At 46.9% G+C, this 21,768-nt stretch overlaps 1 protein-coding gene across 2 annotated transcripts in view; it reads right to left on the minus strand.

The window, feature by feature from the left end:
* Positions 1 to 3,021: 3,021 nt before the first annotated feature.
* Positions 3,022 to 21,768, minus strand: part of MAML2 (mastermind like transcriptional coactivator 2) — a 226,828-nt gene continuing 208,081 nt past the window's right edge. The window contains exons 3-6 of one of the 2 annotated variants that reach the window (XR_012763618.1): positions 18,202 to 18,405; positions 13,466 to 13,577; positions 5,864 to 7,761; positions 3,022 to 3,552 (exon numbers count right to left, since the gene is read on the minus strand). Coding sequence is in view for 1 of the 2 variants with exons in the window: in XM_075417727.1 (XP_075273842.1) it covers positions 6,779 to 7,761; positions 13,466 to 13,577; positions 18,202 to 18,405 (1,299 nt within the window). In the remaining variant the exon portion in view is untranslated. Of the gene's footprint in view, positions 7,762 to 13,465; positions 13,578 to 18,201; positions 18,406 to 21,768 lie in introns of both variants that reach the window. The other variant, XM_075417727.1, reaches the window with a different exon arrangement.

The raw sequence follows: 21,768 nt of genomic DNA on the forward strand, positions 1-21,768 counted from the left end.
TAATGATTTTCTTCTTTAAAAGGCACTATCTTGTCAGCATTTGAAAACTTCTCTTTGTAACCCTCTAAAACACTCCAGTCATTTTCTTCAAGAAGATTTTAAACTGCCCAGTACAAACAGATGGTCTGTTGGTATTTGTATATAAGAAGCTAGCAGATTACGTTGTAAAACAGACTGGACTAAGTCTTTGGGGTTGGAGGGAAAGTTAATGAATAGGATTAACATGCAATGGCTTTACTACAGTGAGATCCACACATTAGTCAAGACTGTTGTGACACATTACAATATAAAGATGCAATGTAAATATGGGCAAACTCCTTTCATTAGTGGATTTGTTTCTTAAATGAAGGGAAAGGTTGGCTTCGAGGGAGCGTTATGCATGAAATCCTGATTTTAGCTGTACTAATGCAGTTAGCTTGCTGCTCACATGCGAATGGGGATACCACGCAGCCCTGCAGCTTTGATCAGCCTTTTGGGAATGCACAAGGAGTTCCTGCCTCAGCTGCAGACAGCCTGAGAGCCTGGTTTTCCAACAGAACAAGGCTAACATGTTCACACTACAGAAACCACAGGAGAGAGTACAATAGGCTTCTTTACACCCATTCTGATTTGCTGCAGAGTTCAGTTACTCAGAGAGTTACTATGAGGAGTGACATTATGCCAGCTAGAAGTCCTGCTTGAGGATGAGTAACATGGAAAAAAAGCACTATCCTTAAGAGAAAAAGGAACTCATAATAGGAATAAATCATCATTGGCACCGTTGACATGCAGATTGACCAAGGGGCATTTTGACCAATGCATATATGCTTAGACTTTCTTCAGTATTTACCTTAAAGACACTGGTAAGTTTAATGAATCAAATAATACGCCATGAGCATTCTGATACATTTATCTTTTTAAAAACTACACTTTCGGAAAATTTATCAAATTCCTTTTAAAATAAATTTGAAGAGATGCAGCCAACTTGCTGCTTCCCCAGGTATGGCTTTCCTAGAGAAAGTTAGATGTCTTTCATTGATGGAAATTACATTCATATATGAGTTACACTCGTATACTAATCTGATTGGCATGTATACCCAGGCGTTTGTCATGAGATCAGTTTATGGAACTAACCCTACAGGCTACTTCTAAAGGAAGGAGCTTTCCAAATCAGATCCTCAAATTATAATAATTTCTAATAAAGATTTCTCAGTCAGCTGGTACCTTGAATCTAGTGCTTTTCAGGCACTAATTTCATTTTAAAAATATTTGAGAGTTGAACTTCCCCGTGGTACTTAGAGACCAGGTCAGCACAAAAGGCAATCTGAATAGATTCCCTGGTTTTATTTTCACCATGTCACTCAAACATAACAGTGTCCAGTGCAAATTCTCCCTTTTGTGATGTTCATTGACCTTCACAACAACCAGGAACTTCTTCTTTCACTTCAAATCGGTATGAAGGATAGATTTTGCCATCAGATCTGTTAACTTGAACATGAACTGCATGGATACACCTACACTTGGCATTTCACCCAAATGCTTAGCAGTACCACAGGATTTTCCCAATGTTCCTGGACATGAAGGATAAAACAGAGCTCCTGTGTCCTGTAGAACAAGGCAGACCAGTCACCAGAGTGAAAACATCGCAGGCAGCCCTCCAAAAAACGTAGATAGTGCATCTTTGTTGTCTCAAGCTGTGCACAGGAATGCAGGACATGTCTGGGGAGAGAGGGCTGCACACCAGGCACATGCCAGTGCAGCCAGAGGGTCTTTAACCACACAGCTAAAGAAGATACCAACGGGCTCTGCTGTTTCAAGTCCTGAAGACAAGATACCACTCAGAGGGACCTGGACAGGCTTGAGAGGTGGACCCGTGTGAACCTCATTCATTTCAAGAAGGCCAAGTGCAGGGTCCTGCACCCAGGTCAGGGCAACCCCCTGTACCAACACAGGCTAGGGGATGAAGAGATTGAGAGCAGCCCTGCTGAGAGGGACTTGGGGGTGCTGGTGGATGAAAAGCTGGACGTGAGCCAACAATGCACACTTGCAGCCCAGAAGGCCAGTTGTGTCCTGGGCTGCATCAAAAGCAGGGTGGCCAGCAGGGCGAGGGAGGGGATTCTGCCCCTCTGCTCCGCTCTGGTGAGACCCCACCTGGAGTCCTGCGTCCAGCTCTGGAGCCCTCAGCACAAGAAGGACATGGAGCTGTTGGAGTGGGTCCAGAGGAGGCCACAAAAATGATCCGAGGGCTGGAACAGCTCTCCATTGAGGAAAGGCTGAGAGAGCTGGGGCTGTTCAGCCTGGAGAAGAGGAGGCTGCAGGGAGACCTTACAGCAGCCTTCCAGTACCTGAAGGGGCCTACAGGAAAGAGGGACTTTTTACAAGGGCATGGGGGGATAGAACAAGGGGTAATGGTTTCAAGCGATGGGGATGTGGTGGATAAGGTAATTCCTCACCTGGCTCCAGTCCAGCTCTCACTGTTCTGTGTTGGGCTGGGCAGGGAAAATGCTCACTGCCACCTGTGTCTCCCACCCCCTCCACATGGTCTCACTGGCTGCATCTCCCTGGGCACAGGAGACAGCCCTGGGGACAGCTTCTGGTGCTGAGGCCACATGGCGCAGGGTGACTCTCGTCCATATCATCATACCCTCTCATCCTGCATCCGAAGCGGGAATGGCTCTTCATCGTGAGACCTGTTTGGGTGGGTGGTCATTGCACCCAAGATCCGCCAGGGAGCCTCATAGCCTGGTGGCACAGACAACTCCACTGTGCTCCAAGACTACACCAACCCATCTACCAGGAGCTAAAATACCATTTGTTATTTGTTAACCTTTGCTGGTAATGAAACCGTGGCTTCAGTCAGTAGGGAAAAAAATCCCAGCTCTCTTGCTAAGAGGCAGACTGAGCTCCCAGAAGCTGCCAGATGCACATTTTTCTCACCCGCTCCTAAAATATGACTGTAATTTTAATTTACTCAGATGAATGAGCAGTTGACTACACAGACATTCATTATGAAATTCATATTAAGAAAAGAGACACTTGGGATAATTTTGATTGATTTACTTGGCAGAGTTTTGATAACTACTGAAAAACATACTATTCATGTTTAGGTGAAAAATAAATGGAGTCAAATAAGTGTCACTGCATAGTACTAGGAGGTATATACAGCCACATGTAAAAAAGCATAAACACAAACATTTCTGTACAGCAAGTTTTTCTTTCAGTCTGTATAGAGGAACACTGGTTTATAATATGGGGAAAATATAAAGCAGACATACATGCAACAAGGACATGACAGTTACATAGGTCCCGCTTGCCTCCCGAGTTACAATAATAATAACAATAATAATAATAAAAGCCTTTTTCAGGGAAAAAATCTGAAACCTGGAATGTTTTCATGTTGAGGTTTCCAGAGAGCCTCAGATGCCAAACATATCTGAAGGCGATTTAAGGGCTTGATTCAAAGCCCTGTGAAGGCAATGGAAAGACTCCATTGGTTTCGGTGAGCTCGGGGTCAGGCCCAGCTATTTAACCACGATCCTGTTCTTGCCCTCCCCCAAAATCCAAAGCTGAAGTCTGCAGATAAAAATAAACAATCATATCATACAAAACTTTGTATATAGAATACAAAAGGTAACCGCTGACATTTTGTATAAAATACAACTTTTTGATAGTATATTTATTTCACATATGTATAAATATAACCGAAATAATGATTTTTATTATTCCTACCAAAATATTATTACTTTTTGTTTGTTTTTTTACAAAAGTTTACAAAACAAATAATTCTTTATATTTACAACCCAATACTGCGAGGAGTGCCCGGTCAATGATGAAAAATAGACTATAAGGGTAGTGCACTTAGCCGTTGCAAAGAAAGAGAAAAAAGACACTAGCTCCATTCAGATAGAAGTGTTCTGAAGAAATGATATTGGATTCAAGTTTTGGTTTCAAGAGTCTTTCATAAGCTCACACTTCAAATTCATCAGGCATATCTTTACAGGACTGCAAATGGCCTCTGCCTTTGCTGAGTTTACTTAAGACAGGATGAGATTTTGATCCTGGGGATGGCACTCACAGCCCCAGGGTCTTCTCCACTCCAGGCTGAAGCCAACGGGACAAAGCTCAGCATTGAATGTGCCACCGGATGAGATCCTGAAGTCTTGGGACCAGCTCCTCAGCTGAATAATTTTTTTAATATAGTTTGAGGACCTGGAAAACAATCTGGTCTTTGTAAAGAAACTAGTGGTGGCTTTTTCAATGGCATGTGAGGGTAGTTGAAGTTACCAGGCTTCAGTTCCCTTTGTTTATGAAGAGACTAGCGCAACCTCGGCCTTCGTGGCATCGCAGTTGTCTGTTCCTACCAGAGCTTCGGCAGTCCCTGCTGACCTGCTCATGGACGGGGTGTATGCCTGTTTGTGAGACAGATGACCCGATCTTTCCTCCACTTTAAACTCACATAGATACTATTTCAGTTTAGTTTTGTGCCATTTATAGGGGATTCATTTGTTAGACTGTGTCTATATCTCTCCAGATTTAGGTGGGGCACCAGTGACCTGAGCTGAAAAGCTCTGTAAAGACTTGGAGAAATGTGTACTGGCATATCAAAAGGACCACATGCACCCCAGCCAAAACTGCGGCGAAGAGGGAGCTTTCTGGGCAGCTGAGCCACCACGTTTCACAGCGCAGGGGTGTGCAACCATCACTGGCTGGGGCAGCAGAAGGGACTCTTCAGCAGGCTTTCTCGTCCCTCTTATGAAAAGTGTGTTTGGGAACGAACAGCAGCATGAACCAGCCTGCCTCAACTGGCATATCTAGCTAAATGCCCACGACAGACCTTTCCTGGAGGTGCTGGTGCCTGTGTGTGTGACGATGCTTCCTGAAACATCACAAAAAATTGTGCCCATGTGAAATGACAGTGTGAAATGATTGGAAAACCCTTATTAGAACCTCTCTTGAGAAATAGGTCAGATAAGTGCAGAGGCTATTGTCAAGTAGTCTACTCATCCCACTGCCACTAACAAGGATGAATAAAGCACTTGCATGGGGTACAGCAATGCCTTTTGGCACTGAGGCACGTGAACGTAGGCATTGTATTCCTTTGCCACATCTAGTTTTAGCTAATTCAGAGGAGGCTGTGAAACACGTCTCACCACATCATTTTAAAGAAGAGCATTTTCATTTGAATTGCAAAGTCTGTTCCCATCTATGAATCCTCCTGTCTGACTCACTGCAGGGCTGCTTTGTAGTCACATAGCACCTCCTTCTGATGCCCTTACTGACCAAGTCTACAGAAGAAAATTTAACATGGTCGAGACTATTCCCTGGCACCCAGGTCAAGTGGTGTGGAACAATCTGAATCCTTACTGCTCTGCTCTGTTGGTCTCCCAGGCAAGGTGGCTGCAAATGGCCTATGGGAATGGTCCTTCCTCCAGGTTAACTCCCTAGTGACGCACAGCAGTTGCTCAGGACAGTGTTAGCTGGGCCATCCCCAAATCCGGGACAGATGATTGAGTCCGGTCCCCAGAAATATTCCCCAAACCTGTTTCGTTTAAAAGCACAGATGTGGCTGAGTGGAGCCTCCTACTGTGAGTAACCCAGGTGGTTACAACTGATCTACATGCTGGTTTCAGGGGCAGCACTCTTGTTCTCTGCCCAGTGGAGAGTGTGGGGACCTGGGCCATCGGACCTCTTTCAACTCCCCCCGTATGGCAAAGGGAAAGCAAGATGGAGCCAAAATGTTGTGCAATCAGAAAGGTAGCCTCTCCCCAGGCAGAGACGCTGGCATTTCTGCTGGGGTAAACCTGTTCAGTAGAAGAGGAGCGGGCTGAAATATCTGACACTCACTGTGAGTTAAGATGAGAATGGGGATAGTGGCTTAGCTGACCTGCTTCATGTGTTTGCCCTCCTGTAGGCTGGACTGGGAAAGCAGTTGGTGAGGGTCAAATGGTAAGCACCTTTCTCACTCAAGTTGTCCATTAAGTCACTGGAGTCACTGGAGTAGGGCAAGGTGGCAAAGTGAAGCTCTTGAGCTTTGGTGTAGTTCGTCTCATGTTTCCCTCAATGCCCAAAGTGATTGTGCTGCTGGCAGTACAGTAGCCTCGTCTGATACTCACTGCAAGCACGGATGAAAGGGAGAAGGTAAATGCTAGAGCACACCGAGTTATGCACTGGATGATCCGTTTCCTTTTTCCCTTGGATGGGACCATTTACCTTTCCGTGTGCTACAAAACACAGAGGATTTAAAACAAAATCATTGGGAAACCAAATGTGAGTTTGTTCTCTGTAGAAGTAAACAGTTTTTGTAACGCAATGAGTTTTACACAGGGCCTGATGCTGTCAGAGCTGAGTAGTCCCAAGGAAGTTAAGGGCTGCGAACACGATGACTGAAGAGCTCTGGACCGCTTGGGTTCCTACTTGCACTCAGAGAAATGATGTTCCACAACGCATACCACCGTCTGATGCTTGCGTGTGTGGGAAGCTAAACACGTTTTTCCATGCAGCCCCTGTGAGAAGAACTGATGGGTTTGCAATGCGCTGGGCACCAGTGTGGGGCACAGACCCTTCACACGTTCTCACTCCTTGGTGGCAGCCACGAATATCACTTATGTTATCGTTTCATCGTAAGAGACTTCAGTTTTGTTCCTAGAGCAACTCTTCAAACAGGACAGTTGCCCTACATGGTATTTTAAAGGACAGCCCAGTTACTGGAGTGTAAATTAATAAAGCAAGTTGTTGGCATCTAAAGAGAAAGTTAATGTCCTTACTGCCTCTTCATCTGGTTCACCCTCGGTACTGTCACTTACGAGTGGTTCCCCAAAATTTCATCGAGGTTGATGTCTTTCATCCAGTCATCATTACCAGGTTCCGTTTTCAGTAAAGAATCTATAAAGTCTGAGTCACTGTTGAGCGCAGGTCCTATACTGTCACCTTGCTGGTTCAGAAAGTCAAACGCTAGGTCATTAGCATGGTCACTTCCCTGGTAAGCCCGAGAGTTTTGGTTGGTAGACGTGAAACTGGTCGATGGCAGAGATGACGGAGGTGTCATACTCGTTCCTGGCTGGTTCAAGGTAGGCACAGTCTGTCCTCTCAGCTGGTTAGGTCTTATGCTGAGACCTCGTAGTGAGCCAGCAGATTGTCCATTTAGAGTCTGGTGCGTTTGGTTTGGAGGAGGCCTCATTTGGACTCCCGGTGTTAACTGATTAGGAGGTGCCAATGCACGCTGAGGAAAATGCTGGTTGCCTACGTTGCGTTGCAAAGACTGGTTAGGATATGGAGTCCCAGTGGGGAAACGGACCCCTGCGGGTTTCAGTGCGTCCTGCTGCTTCACTGTAGCTTCTTGCGGGGCCCAGTTCTGAGCAGTGGCAGTAGCCGTGATCATCACATTGGCTGGCCTTTGCGCAGGGATACCTGTGGCTCCATGGTTCAAGCTTGGCCTTACTTGCTGCGAGTTGACCACTGACCCTGTCCCAAAAGGCGCTACGTTGTTTCCCTGTGTCATGGTCTGCTGTCGAGACATCATGGAGTTATTCTGACCGGGCAGGACTTGATTTGGGTTTCTGTGTGGCTGCATTTGGTTCATTCCTGAAGTTACATTGTATGTGCTTGGTTGGTTGCAAGGAATGTTCGCATAGCAGCCCATACTCCGAGTGGCAGAACCAGAAGGCATTCGGGTCCCAGCAGGGGTGGACATGAGGCTGGAGCTCTGGGGCATGATGCTATGAGTTGAAATTGGGTTGGATAAGGACATGTTGTTGGAGCTTATACTCACAGCTGGTGAACCACCTGGAAAGGACAAAACAAATATTAAAACAAACATAAGTCCATCAATGAGAGTGTCATTCAAATACCAACTGGTTAAAAATCCAGTTTTCAAGCAGCAGAATTTCTTGAAGAAGATGCTTTGCTCTTAAGAGGACTTCCATGAACTGGCTCAAGTCCTAAAAGATGCCTGCCATCCAAGGGGTGGTTTTGTCCCTTTTGAAGACATCGGTGGTCTTTCCATCCCTTCAGAGGACATAGAATCATAGAATCATAGAATGGTTTGGGTTGGAAGGGACCTTATAGCTCATCTAGTTCCAACCCCAACATGAGATAAGCCAAAACTGGTGCTCACTGTAAGAGAAATCTTGAGGCAGGGAAGGACAGATAGAACCATTGGTCAGGAGAGAAGGCTCTTCTGTCATTTTTTGCAGAAGTGCTAGACACCTCAGACAGGACAAAGACTGTCTCAGTGACCAGATGCAGAGGAGATCCAGAAATTTTTTCTTCCTTACAGGGCATGGCTCATCCTGGCTCCCTTGAGAGACAATGGGGAGTGATAGGCACCATCATCAGGCCCATTTCCCACCTTTCTTAGACACCTACAGCAGAAAGGCCTGTCCCAGATGATAGCAGGTGCCAAGACTGCATCTCACACATCCACAGCGCTCAGAGCCCCCCTCCGGGCTGGGTGCTGGGAGAGCAGCTGAGCCTAATCTGTGACCTGTTTGTCCTCTGGTGTGGTGTCCGAGCAGGCATGAGGACATGACTCGGTGCTGTGTCTGGCTAGTGCCACCCACGTGCCCCCTCTAAGCTCTATTCCCAGCTGGGCTATGGCCATTTGCCCCTGCAGAAGCTGACTTGCCCGTGAGGGACCCACACATGATACCTGATGTGCAGGCATTGGCTGCACATGAACATCACCTTTTGTGCATCAGAAAACTAGAAGTTATGAGTTGGCACGAATCTACCATTCATGGCTAATTCTGCCCAGCGGAGGGTACCTGATGTCTGCCAATGAATCGAAAGAAGAGAGGTTTCTCTTCTTTTCAGACTCCAGACCTCTACACACGGTCACTTCCATGGCAGATTTGTGGCTACATAGTCTCTATTTTAAGGCCACAATAAGTCATTTATTCAATGTAGGCTGATTGCTTATGCAGTGCAAGGCTCTGAATTCATTCCTGAGTTTTCTAAACACAGCCAGTGTAGATGGCACTGTGGAGAACCCCCCTCTGCTGCTCCATAGCTTAATTCCGTTCACTACTGTTGCTTCCAGTACAAGCCCTACAAGAAGCGCAGCTAGGAGAAGTCAGGTTCAAGGCAAACAAAAGGAGATGTTTCTTCACACCATATGTGAGTCAGCTGAGGAAATCTTTGCTACGTGGCACAGTACAAGTTAAATTCTCATACCACTTTGAGTGGCTCCCAAAGTGTGAGAAAAGCTGTTGAATGGGCTTGCTGTCAAAGTACCATCAGATTTTTTGAATTCCCTGAGCCTCTCCCAGAGGAGGAATGGACGAACATACAGCCATGGAGCTTTGCTGTATCGTAGGTAGCAACTAGCAGCAATTGTTGGACGTGGGACACTGCTTTGCTGTGATCCTTTGTACATAAAACAAAACCAGACTGAATCTTGCTAACTTTGACTTTGTTATCAAATCTTATTATATATTAGTCTGTGTCATGCATTTTTTTAGTTGGCCCATCATCAATTCCTTCTTACTGCACAAGTGCTTCAAGACCGTGACCATGCCTGCAGCATTCTCCAAATACACCAGTAGCAGTGTGCGGCATGTTTTCCATTCCTCTGGTCCTTCTAAGCTTTTTTCAGAACTTGACAGTTTTCAACACTTGATTTCAAGGCTGTACATCACAACTGGTCAAAGTAATAGCTCTTGCACATCTCCAATGTGGACGTAAAGCAAGCTCTTTTTCATCCTCTCAGGCTGTGTTTGTCCTTTTGGTTGCAATCACACAGCCTGTTTACAGTGATACCTGGAGACCTGTCAGCCATTTCCTTATGTGCCATGTTAATTTTGTATCTGTCTGGTTTCTAAATCAAAATAGACAGTACGAAGTCAGATGCGTTAAAGGCCATTACCTGAACAACTATTACCTTTATCAACCAAAGTTGTGGTTTCATTGAAAAAAAAAACCATGCTAGTTTGAAAAGATGTCTTTTACATCAGCCCCTGGTGCCTGACATTAATTATATTCCCTTCCTAAATTCTTTATTATTCAGGCTGTATCAGCTGCCCAGTATTTTTGCTGAGCTCTACATTAGGTCATAAGGACTGCAATTACCTGCTTACTCTTTTAATTTTTGTCATGGCATTAGCAGTCTTCCTTGGAGTTTCAAGACTAAATAAAAAGTGACATTAAAAATTTGGAGAACCTCTCAGCCAACTCTTTAAAAATTCTTCAAGACAAATCATGCGCATACATATTTAAAAAGTCTATGTTTAGGAACAGCTGTTTAATATACTGTTCCTGTTGAAATTTGACCATAATGATGTTCAGTTCCCTCAGACTGGAACCAAAGAAAAAATTATCACATATTTCTGCCTTTTCTGGATTATTTTTATACATATGCTATTTCCATTTAGTAATGGATGCAAAGGATTCCTTTTTTCCTGAAGTACTTAAAAATAATGTCTTCCCAAATCATTGTTAACACTGAGCAGGACTCCACAACCAGAGTTGCTTGTTCCAAATCAATATAAACACAGATACCTAAATTAGGAAGCTGACCTTATCCTGGAAGGCAGGCTTTTCCACAAACTGGCTCTAAGCAGGAGACACTTGACTACAGAGAATTTAATTGTCCAAACCACTACCTTGTCCTAACTTCAGCACCTAATTTCTGCTCCTGAGCTGGGCAGTCCCTGGGACAGGAGATGCTGTGAGGAGTCCACCTGTTTTTTACCCCACAGGGACAACCAGGTTCTCCTCCATGTCCTCCTAGTGAGCCACCTAACCGAATTTAGCTCTAGAAATGAAGAGGAGAAAACCAGTGCTCAGCAGGCAACCTCACGATTAGCCCCGTCTTTGGCTCTGCTAGTGGGTTGTGCATTGCTCACTGCTTTCTGGAAATACTGGAACATTTCTTCACAGGGATGATAGAGATGGGGGCCCTGATTCTTTGCTCCCTTATGCCAGCACTAAAGAGGAGGAATGGCACAGAAATCGGTAGCATTTCAAAAGACCTGGATCAGCCATCTGGGGAGAGCTGGTTCTCTCCCTCCAGCTGAACTACGAGCTTGTGGAGTCCCCTCCCTTGCCGCGGGGATGAAGCCCCTTCCGGGGTGACCCTGCCAGCTGCTGAGCAGCCCCCAGGGCTACCAGCACACTGCTCCTGCAATAAAGACCACAAGTGGCCGGGACATGGCTTGTACTTGTTGTGCAAAAGACAAAGCTTACTCTTTCTTTGTATTGCTATTTTTATTCTTTTATTTTTAACGCAAATATTTTCCATTCTGATTTCTTCCAGATGGGAAGAAATGTCTTTGCCGGCAGCGCTGTGTACAGCAGCTGGGCACCCCAGGCTGTGGCGATTCGGAGAAACGCCTTCACTGCCCGATTCACCTGCTCTTGTCTTGGGGGTTTTGTGCCATGACACGGCACTGTGGGGAAAAGCATAGAGGATTACAATGCTTAACCAAGTGTCTCCAAGCCCCTATGTCATTTTATTTAACTTTTTGTCTCTTCTTCCCTGAGCTGAGCAAAACTATTCCCAGAAAAAGGGAACAGATTCCCTGCTGTTACTCTCTTATGCAAGAGTTTCCTAATGGCTCCATCTGGCAGCTTTGCTGCGAGCTCCCTGCACAGCCATTTCTCCCAGGCTCGCCTGAAAAGCTGCTCTCCTCCCTGGGCTCACTCAGCGGGGACGTGAGATTTGAACGGACAAGTGCTGCCAATCCCACATGTTTGAAACTGAGGAGACGGGACTCCAGTTACCACGAGACTGGCAAAAAGTCCATCAGTTTAAGAATAAGAAGAGCCACATGACAATGGTGATCTACTTATTTTGGAGCCTTTCACAGATGTGGCTGTAGTCATTTCCATTTTCTCTCTTGGGCTAGGAATGGACTGGTTTTAAGTAAAAGCCAAGAATCTCAGTTAATCATTTGATTCCAGGAATGAGCCTTTAAACAACACACCAAATTACAGGATTCCCCAGCAAACTGCTGGGGTTGCCAACGCATTTGTTTTATGAGTGCAGGAGGTACCAAGCCAGGAAGCAGGGCTCTCCCTGCCCTGCGGCATTGCCCTCTCCGTGGGTCAGTATGCTGGCATCAGTGATGCTTGTGCAAATTTACTGAAAATGATGAACACTCAGGCCCATTAGAAAGCAGCAGTTTCCAGACTGCAGCAAGCTTGTGATCAAATCAATTGTCATTGCTAGAACTTGCAAACAAAGCAAGGGCATGCATGAACATTGCCTGGGCAACCCAACCTGGCCCTTCCACCAGGCTTTGGTGCCATGGCCAGCAGGTTGGGCAGAGGGGTGGCATGTGAGCGAGCTGCACTTGGGAACTCATTAAAAACTTAATAGAGGCTGAAAAAGTTTTGCTACGAAGGACAGGCAGGAAGGAAAGACTCAGATCCCTGGGTGAATCTGCAGAGCCAGCAGTTATGGGAAAACAAGCTAACCAAAACATCTTTTTTTTGCTCAGAGTTGTATACAAAGATACACTAAAAGGCAAAGGATCCTTTTTATATTTAAATGCACAAACACTTTGCAGCATAAAGAACATCCTTCGATCTCATCTGCTGCATTTCTCCCCACCTCCTCTCCCCCCAGCATCTTTTCCTTACTCTTCCTTTGCTCTCAGAGCAGCCTCCAGCTAACAGGCAAGGTGACAGCATGAAAAGCCAAACGAGCAATCCTGTGCTCCCCAAACTAGGCTCTCCAAGGAGGTGAGGGTTGAAGAGCTAAAACGAAGGACTAGCCCTGAAGTGTTGGGCATTTTCTGCCCTGGGCAGTTCTGGCTGAAAGCAGGGGCTTTTACCCTATTGTTTGATCTGTTGAAATGCTGCTTGTAGAGCAGCACTGAGGCCATGACCGTGGCATATTAAACAGACCAAAAGTTCAGATGATCGCTCTGGTTGCCCATGACAGAGTCAATACTTAAAAATCACTATGAGGGTCCTCACACTGTACATAAGGTGACAGTCAAAGGGATGTATGGTTCTCATCTCATTCTCTGAAGCAAAATGTATCATGTACATGAGAGAAGCATCTGGATAGAGTGAGGCTCCATAGTCAAGAGGACACCTTTGTATCAAGTATTTGGGTAGTAATGGGAGGGCCACCTTCTTCCCTGTGCCTGACACATCCAGCATCAACCTGGAAGAACCACCAGCTGGTTCTCCAGATCATCCACCAGCAATTCTCAGTGGCAGGGAGCACTAAGGTGAATAACACAGGAGAGCAGCAGCCACCACCCACTGCCTCTGCAGTGAATGTAAATGGATACCCAGAAAATCAGGCCCTTGTTATCAGTGTATGCATGGCTCTTCTGGATGGTCTTCCAGCAGGAAGGAAGAAAGGAAGGAAGGGAGGAAGGAAGGGAGGAAGGAAGGAAGGAAGGAAGGAAGGAAGGAAGGAAGGAAGGAAGGAAGGAAGGAAGGAAGGAAGGAAGGAAGGAAGGAAGGAAGGAAGGAAGGAAGGAAGGAAGGAAGGAAGGAAGGAAACAACTTTGTTTAGCACATGGGCACTTACCAGGAAATTGGTTTGCTTGTTGCATGTTGACCACGTTCCTTCTTTGGTCTTTATAATCTGGTGGCGGTCGTGTCAAGTGTCTGTTCAGCTGATCTTGTGGAGTGATTTTCTCCTAGAGGATTCAAGTAGAAATATATTAATTTGCTTTTCTTTATGCTTTTCTGGCTCTGTGTTTTGCCTGCCTCTTTCTTTACTCAGTATGTACAAAGCTGAAGTGTTGCTTCCTTTCACCCTGTCTGGTCGACAGGAGGGGCAGCTGTGAACCTGTGCCACCATCCAGTGAAGGCTGTATGGAAACGTTTCCGCTGGTTGTACTGTATTTGAGTCCGGTCTAACTTTCCTTAAAAACACTGAGAGCTGCTCAGCCTCTGGGAACATTGGCCACATCTGTACTGCAGGACCAAGTGTCCACCCTGAGGTGGATTGAGAACTGGCTGACTGGCAGAGCTCAGAGGGTTCTCATCAGCGGCGCTGAGTCTAGTTGGAGGCCGGTAACTAGTGGTGTCCTCCAGGGGTCAGTACTCAGCCCAGTCTTGTTCAACTTCTTCATCACTGACCTGGATGAAGAGATAGAGTGTACCCTCAGCAAGTTTGCTGATGACACAAAACTGGGAGGAGTGGCTGATACACCAGAAGGCTGTGCTGCCATTCAGCGAGACCTGGACAGGCTGGAGAGTTGGGCAGAGAGGAACCTGATGAGGTTCAACAATGGCAAGTGCAGGGTCCTGCACCTGGGAGACGAACAACCCCATGCACCAGTACAGGCTTGGGGCGGACCTGCTGGAGAGCAGCTCTGTGGAGAGGGACCTGGGTGTGCTTGTGGACAACAAAATGATCATCAGCCAGCAGTGTGCCCTGGCTGCCAAGAAAGCAAATGGCATCCTGGGGTGCATTAAGAGGAGTGTGGCCAGCAGGTCAAGGGAGGTTCTCCTCCCCCTCTACTCTGCCCTAGTGAGGCCCCATCTGGAGTACTGTGTCCATTTCTGGGCTCTCCAGTTCAAGAAAGATGAGGAGCTACTGGAGAGAGTCCAGCGGAGGGCTACAAGGATGGTGAGGGAGGACTGGAGCATCTCTCCTGTGAGGAGAGGCTGAGGGAGCTGGGCTTGTTTAGCCTGAAGAAGAGAAGGCTGCGAGGGGACCTTATAAATGCCTACAAATATCTGAAGGGTGGTGTCAGGAGGATGGGGCCAGACTCTTTTCAGTGGTGCCCAGTGACAGGACAAGGGGCAATGGGCACAAACTGAAGCACAGGAAGTTCTGTCTGAACATGAGGAAGAACTTCTTCCCTCTGAGGGTGACGGAGCACTGGAACAGGCTGCCCAGGGAGGTTGTGGAGTCTCCTTCTCTGGAGATATTCAAGACCCGCCTGGACAGGGTCCTGTGCAGCCTGCTATAGGTGACCCTGCTTCGGCAGGGGGGTTGGACCAGATGACCCACAGAGGTCCCTTCCAATCCCTACCATTCTGTGATTCTCCCACATCCACACTGTCTTGCTCACCATGCTTATCAGACAGAGGAGCCTGATGGTTCCTCATGGTTCTCTCCCTGTTTGTGCAGCTGGGTTTGCTTTCAGAGAAAGCACAGAGGCAGCTCAAACACTCTGGCCTAACCCAAACACACAGCCGCAATGCAGCTGGAGATCAACAAGGGTCCAGATATGCAAGGCCCACACCTGTCCTGGGCTGCCTCCATGTTCATCAACGCATTTCATCCATGCTGACCTCTCAGTGTGCACAGCTTGCAAAGAGCACTTTAGCTTGTCATCCCCAATCCCAGCCATGCCCATCCCTTGCTCTGTCCTTCTTCCTACCCTGGAGAAACTCCCACAAAAATGAGCAAAACCCGCTGCTTTGTCCTCCCCTGTTCCTCTCCTCACCTGGGATGCCAGCAGGACACATGGCCAGGGTTTAGCAAGGATGGGGCTGGCCTGGGCTGGTTGATTTCCATGCCGCTCACCACTGCCCTGATCTTCCCTGCACACGTATGTATTGCTGTCTTTTTTCTTATACTGGGAGTGCAAGCACTGGGGAAGGACAGTGGGGAAAGATTGCAGAAAAAGCCAATTAGCAGGGGAGATTTTTTAGTTCTGGAGCTGCAGGGACACATCTCTGGTGGAAGGAAGATAGAAATCCAAGTCCTTGAACTGAAGTCTGACTAACTGCCCTGTGTTCATAAAGATCCGGAAAGCACAGGCACCGGAGTCAATGCCAGATCTCTCGTCAGCATCGTTGTGACTTGATGCCTCCAGAGTGCTACTGCCTGCCCATAAGCAACAACTCCTTGGGATACATGACCCCATGGCAGGAAAACGTGGGTTTGACCACCTCAGTCCCTGGTAAGTCACTGATTGACGGTGCCCATGTGCCTACCGCAGTCATGCTTACTGGGCAGCTGCTGGGCAAGCTTCACCCCTTCTCTGCAATGCGCCTGGATTTCGCGTTCGGCTGCCAGGACGGCAAACTGACTTGTCAGTGTGAAAGAGTCAGGTCCTGGCTGGTGATGGAAGTCCATCACAGTAATATGGGGATCTTCTGCCTGAAAAGTGCACGCAAATGGACATTCTCACGAAAAATCTGTATTTTCTTCCTCCAGGAGCTCTTGAAAACACTGGGAGAAGAGTCTTTCTTGCAGTATTTAGGCATTTCCGTAATGCACTCTGAGAGCGAGGGGTCTGACTAAGATTTATAAGGCTCGTTTTAAAACTCCGCTTGACTTGAACCCTTGCAAAGAAGAAAGACAAGTCAACTCCCAGGAAATCCCTGAAATACATGTGAAAACTGTAGGCAGGCTTTGTGTGTATTTCTATGTACGCAATACAAAAACAAAGGCAAGCTGATCAAAAAACCACATTCTGTACAGCGACTTTATTTTCTATTTATTTTTAAGAAGAGCTATTTGAGCAATTAACTTTTTGTTCTGCTAAAATTTTTGACAGAAAAATGCAGCATGTAGAGCTGACATGAAGCTTAAGTTTTCTTCTGCCTATACTAAAAAGCCAACAAATATTTAGAATCATAGAATCATAGAAAATTTTGGGTTGGAAGGGACTCCAAGAGGTCATCTAGTCCAACTCCCCCACAGCGAGCAGGGACACCACTAACTCGATCAGGTTGCTCAGAGCCCTGTCCAACCTGGTCTTGAATGTTTCCAGGGATGAGGCCTCCACTACGTCTCTGGGCAACCCGTTCCAGTGTTTCACCACCCTCATTGTAAAGAATTTCTTCCTTATATCTAGCCTAAACCTACCCTGTTTTAGTTTAAAACCATTACCCCTTGTCCTGTCACTGCTGTCTCTACTAAAAAGATTGTCCCCATCTTTCCTATAGGCTCCCTTTAAGTACTGAAAGGCTGCAATCAGGTCCCCCCGCAGCCTTCTCTTCTCCAGGCTGAACAAGTCCAACTCTCTCAGCCTGTCCTCATAGGAGAGGTGCTCCAGCCCTTACAGGACAAATAAAATCCTTAATTTCAAATTCAAACTTTCTAATTGCGTTTTTGGAATGGAAATAAATTTGTAAACAAAAAGATATTCTCTAGAAAAGCTGAATAATTTCTATTTTGAAAACATCTCCACAAAAACATGAATATTTTTCCACTCCTCTGTTGTTCTTTAATTACTGAATGGCATTCACTAAATGTGTCAGTACTTCTGTGTTTGCATCTTTATAGAGAAAAAAAAATTCTGGATTCAACACGTCAGGCCAGCATGAATGGGTCTGCCCTGTAGGCTGAGAGATGCAGGCTGAGATAAATAAGCCACAGGCTTGGGATCTGCTGTCATTGCAGCCTGGGGGAAGCAAAGCAGGTGGTGGTGTCACCTCCATCTGTGCCCAGCAACCTCCCTGCAGACCTTCCTGAGTTCCACAGGGCACCCACATTGCCTTCTGCCTGCCCCAATGACATGCCAAGCTCAGGTCCTCTTCTACGACTTCTCTCTTCTCTGTGCTTTAGCAAGCTGGACTACCACGGAGTGGGGAATATGAGGATGCAGAGGGCACATGTTACTGCTCTGGGCGGCTGGGACTCCCCGCCGTTGCCCTGGCCATCGGCCATGAAGCACCTTCAGCTGACTCAGTTCATGCAATATCAATGGCTATGCCAGTTTAGTGCAACTAAACTACCGTGTTCTAGCACTTACCACTGCCAACAAGACCAAAAATATTCCTCACACCTCATAAAAATGACCAGAAACTCCCAGCTGGTCTCTCAAATATGACGGGAAAGAGAAGAACTGGCTACAAATATCTGGAAATGCAAAAACTGAAAACAGAGAAAGGAGGACTCAGGTATGATCCCAGCCAAGCACACAAACTTGTGTTGAACACTAAAATTGATGTACCTGATCCTTGTTTACACACAGGCACTGTGCTGTACTGTGCTGCCTAGGTTGCAGAGCCTGGAAGTCAACTTTCCTCTGTGGTCGAAATGGCACAGCAGTGCACCTTAGCTTATCTTGCAAAGAAAACCACCTCAAATGTGCTTCAAATTAAGCATATGCTTAGATGGTCCTCATAACAAAACCACAGTAGCTCGGATACATGAGTTATTTTGTGTAGACTGAAGGAGGTTTCAAAAGAGCTTAGCAAAGTGCTGAAAAATATGAGGCACACTCTAGAAGGTCTAGGCATTACCAAAATGAACTTGAAGTTTTGGGGGCTTTCTCCCCCTCATCTTAACTTTCTTTTCTATTGTTTCTGTGACAATCTTCTCCACGTAAAATAAGGAACTAGAAAACTTACAGCTTCTGCCAGCATCTGCTGCTGTAGAAGGAGTTGTTTTTGCTCCATCATTTGCCGTTGCAGAGCCTGTTTCTTTTCCATCAGTTGCTGATTCAACATTGATTGCTGGGATGAGTTCATGTAACCACTTCCAGTGTTTGGGTTTGAGCAAGAACTGGAGCTTGGAGTGGGGCCAGCTCCCTGGCCTACCACAGAGTGTTGATCCTGAAACAGAAGAAATGGCTTGTGAAGGATGAAAATAATAACAAGCATCAATAAAAGGAAATAATCATTTTTATGCAATTAGCTGAAGTACAGGATACAGCCCACAGACTCTCTGGACAAGTGACTGATACAAAGGCTTTGACAAAATAAGAAGGGGATTGAATAACCTCATTGGTCATGGAAGACTCTGAAAATGTGCCAGGTGGTTCCAGTCGAAAACCTCAGTGTTGTACCAGGAGCTTGGGAAACGTTAACAGAAGTAACAAAGCCGTCCTTGGGATCTTTCAGGAAACGTGCATTGGGCTGTATGGCAATTCGTGTGACCACAAGGGAACAAACGCAGAGTCTGCTGGTTCCTACCATCTGGCGAGCAGCAGTGACAAGTTACAGACTCATGGCTAGAAGTGGCATTTGTTCTTTGAAAATCCGGAAGCAGTAAGGTATTACTTTGCAGTGGGGTGAGTGGTGCCACTTCCATTCGTCCCATCACCTCCCTGACAAGAGCAATCTCTGAAAGATTGCTGACTGACTCCCGTTAGCGGCAAGGATTAAATAGGCTTAGGGTTTATCAACTTCTTTGGTAAAACAAATGCGTAACTGGACAGGACTTTGAAGAGCACTTTAGGGTCTCCCCGGTCTTAGCGATGGATCTAGATCCACTTACTCTTCCCTGTCTGCAGCTTCATGAGGAAGGGATGGCAAAAAGTCATCTCAGAAGGCAACGGGGAAGGTACTTGGAGACTCAAACCATGACACACAGGACAATGAACATGGGGTGACAATATGCTGCTTGTTTTCTTTTAGCCGTGGTTTCCCTTGGCAGCAATATGTTTTCTGCCTACTTGCTCCACCAGTGTTTGGTACTTGGGCCTTTACCAAAATGTAGGAAATCGCTTTCTCAGTCCGCACACTAAAATACTCAGCCTATGTTGGATCACTTGATAATCAGGTATTCCTTAGCTGCCCAGCTACAAAGAAAATAGAACACACTGGAGAAGTCACAACTGCCATGAGAAACACCAGTTCTCTGACACCACAGGAACCTAACCACGTAATTCTGTGTAACCTAATATACAGCAGCATTTTTGCCCCGCAACACAGGAACCCGCAGCCGGCATCTGATGCTCCCGTTATGCAGTGGTTCTCTCAGTACTGAGCTGTAGTGCCAGGGTCTGGTCTGCTACCAGGGTAAAGCTCTGCTCCATGGCCATTGCCTCCCACGGCATCCAGGGAAATACGGACTGACCAGCAGGGAAACAAGGACTGCCCCGGCTAGCCCACCCATGCCCTGAAGACCACGGAGTATCGATGCTCATCACTTTGCAAACTCCAGAAAAGCTCATTTCTGTGCCTTAGCTTTTGCACCCACACACAATAACACACACACACCACAAACTAATCCAACTTATCTTTCTACCATCTGGCATGGAAGAAACACAATGATTGTTATGGGTATTTCTGTTTTAAAATCATTCTGTGGCTTTTAGATGGGGCCACATGAGTGTGTAGCTGGCTAGATAAAGTGTTCGATGACGGTTACTGAAATAAAAACCATGAATTTCTTCTGGAGCCACCTGCAGCCCCCAAGGCAGTGTTACAAACCCACCCTTCAAAATTTATTGGGCTCTTACACAATTATATCCCGCACACTTTCTTTCAGTTCCAGAAGGAATCCAGGATTGCTCGGCACTGCCACATTTTTCAGCCCTTATGTTAAACTGCAAGATAGAAAATACCTCCTCTCAGCAGACCTGCTTGCCAAGTTGTTGCGCAAACTTTTTTCTCTTTCTTAAAATATTTTGAAAAGAAAAATATGTTACAATAAATTGGCTTTGACTTCTATATTCAAATGACAGCTCTAGCGTGAACCCAGCCACATGTTACATCCATTAATAGAACTCTTCTGTTGCGTTTTTGCACAGATAATGCGGGGCTCCCCCGAATGTGCTTTCATAGTCCCGTGTAAATAAAACAACAACAAAGCCCAACTTTTTCTCTCCCTCGTGCCCTGCCAGCCCATAGAAGCTGTGGGGAGGGGTTTTCTTTTAAGATAAACTGTGTAGTGTCCATTCACGTTACCTATCGAAGAAAGCTCTTCTGTAACAGCAATTGGCACAAAACACCAGCTGCTTGGCAAACAGGCCCTGAGAAAACAGTATAAATCATCAGCTTGGAGCCAGTTTGGGATTTTTTTTGCATTTGGTCCTTTCTCTGCTGTTCATGAAATGTCAGTGCGAGCCTATGAATCTACGACGTGTTACTTCTCCTGCCTGCTGATCCTCCATCGGCAGCGATGTGATGGGGGAAGGAAGAACGGTTTCCTAATAAATCAGGAGATGAGCTGCGCAGCAGTTTCACCCTTCACAAACCGGTGCTAACGAGCCTTACTCCCATGCCACGCTTTCATCGCTGCAAATCCAAAGGCAGAAGGGCTATGCCGCTGCCAGGGACGTGGGGCTCTGCCCCTGCGCTGGGATGAAGCACGCTTTCCAATATCCCTGCCGAGGAACGGCAGACGGGGGTTGGAGCTACCCTGCTTTCACTGAGCTGCTTCATCCTGCTCTACGCCGGGCTTTACTGCAGCAGCTTTACTGCGACTCCACACATCCAAAGCTGCCGGTGGCCTTTTGAACTTCATGCCTGGCTTCCCATGCCTGTGGTTCATGCACTTTAACTTTCGAAACCCCTGACCAAAGCAAGCCCGGAGCAGGACATGCGTGTCCCTCAGACAGGGGTGCGTCTGCCCAGCCGGCTGCAGTGGCAGCCCAGCATCCCTCCAGCCGGGCAGCCCCATGTGCTTGCTGGCACGGAGACACCATGTTGTTTCCCTGCACGAGGAAGGGAAACTTCTTTCCACTTTGCCTCCAAGGAGGTGACGCGACCTGGAGCACATCCCTGCAGCCAGTCGGGTGTCAGGGATGGGCTGGAAGCATCACACCTCCAACAGGTACAAGCACCCGTCTGGGTTCGCCCCCAAATCCCACTCCAATTGCTGGCACCGCTGGTGCATGCTGCATCCCTCCAGCGCTGCAGACGAGCTGCAGCCCTCACAGGGCTGTGCCCGGTGCCCGCTGGGGCAGGGGCAGCTGCCGAGGGCTGAGCTGGTGTGCCCAGAGCACCACAACCCCCCATCTGCTCTGCTGGTGCCGGAACTCCCGCACAGCGATGCTCTAGGTGCACAGCAGGCACATTGCACCCCGATCTCTCACGTTACAGTGAGATATAAAACCTACAAGAAGCAGAAAGAGGCAGTCAGTGAAAGCTTCTCAGAGCTGGTAACACAACTGGGGTTTTGTTCATAGGCATCACAAAGGACATTCTGCTCAGCCCTTTAGCTAGCAGTAACACAAAGCATTTCAGACT

The sequence above is a fragment of the Opisthocomus hoazin genome, chromosome 1, assembly GCF_030867145.1.
Source record: "Opisthocomus hoazin isolate bOpiHoa1 chromosome 1, bOpiHoa1.hap1, whole genome shotgun sequence".
NCBI classification, from domain to species: domain Eukaryota; kingdom Metazoa; phylum Chordata; class Aves; order Opisthocomiformes; family Opisthocomidae; genus Opisthocomus; species Opisthocomus hoazin.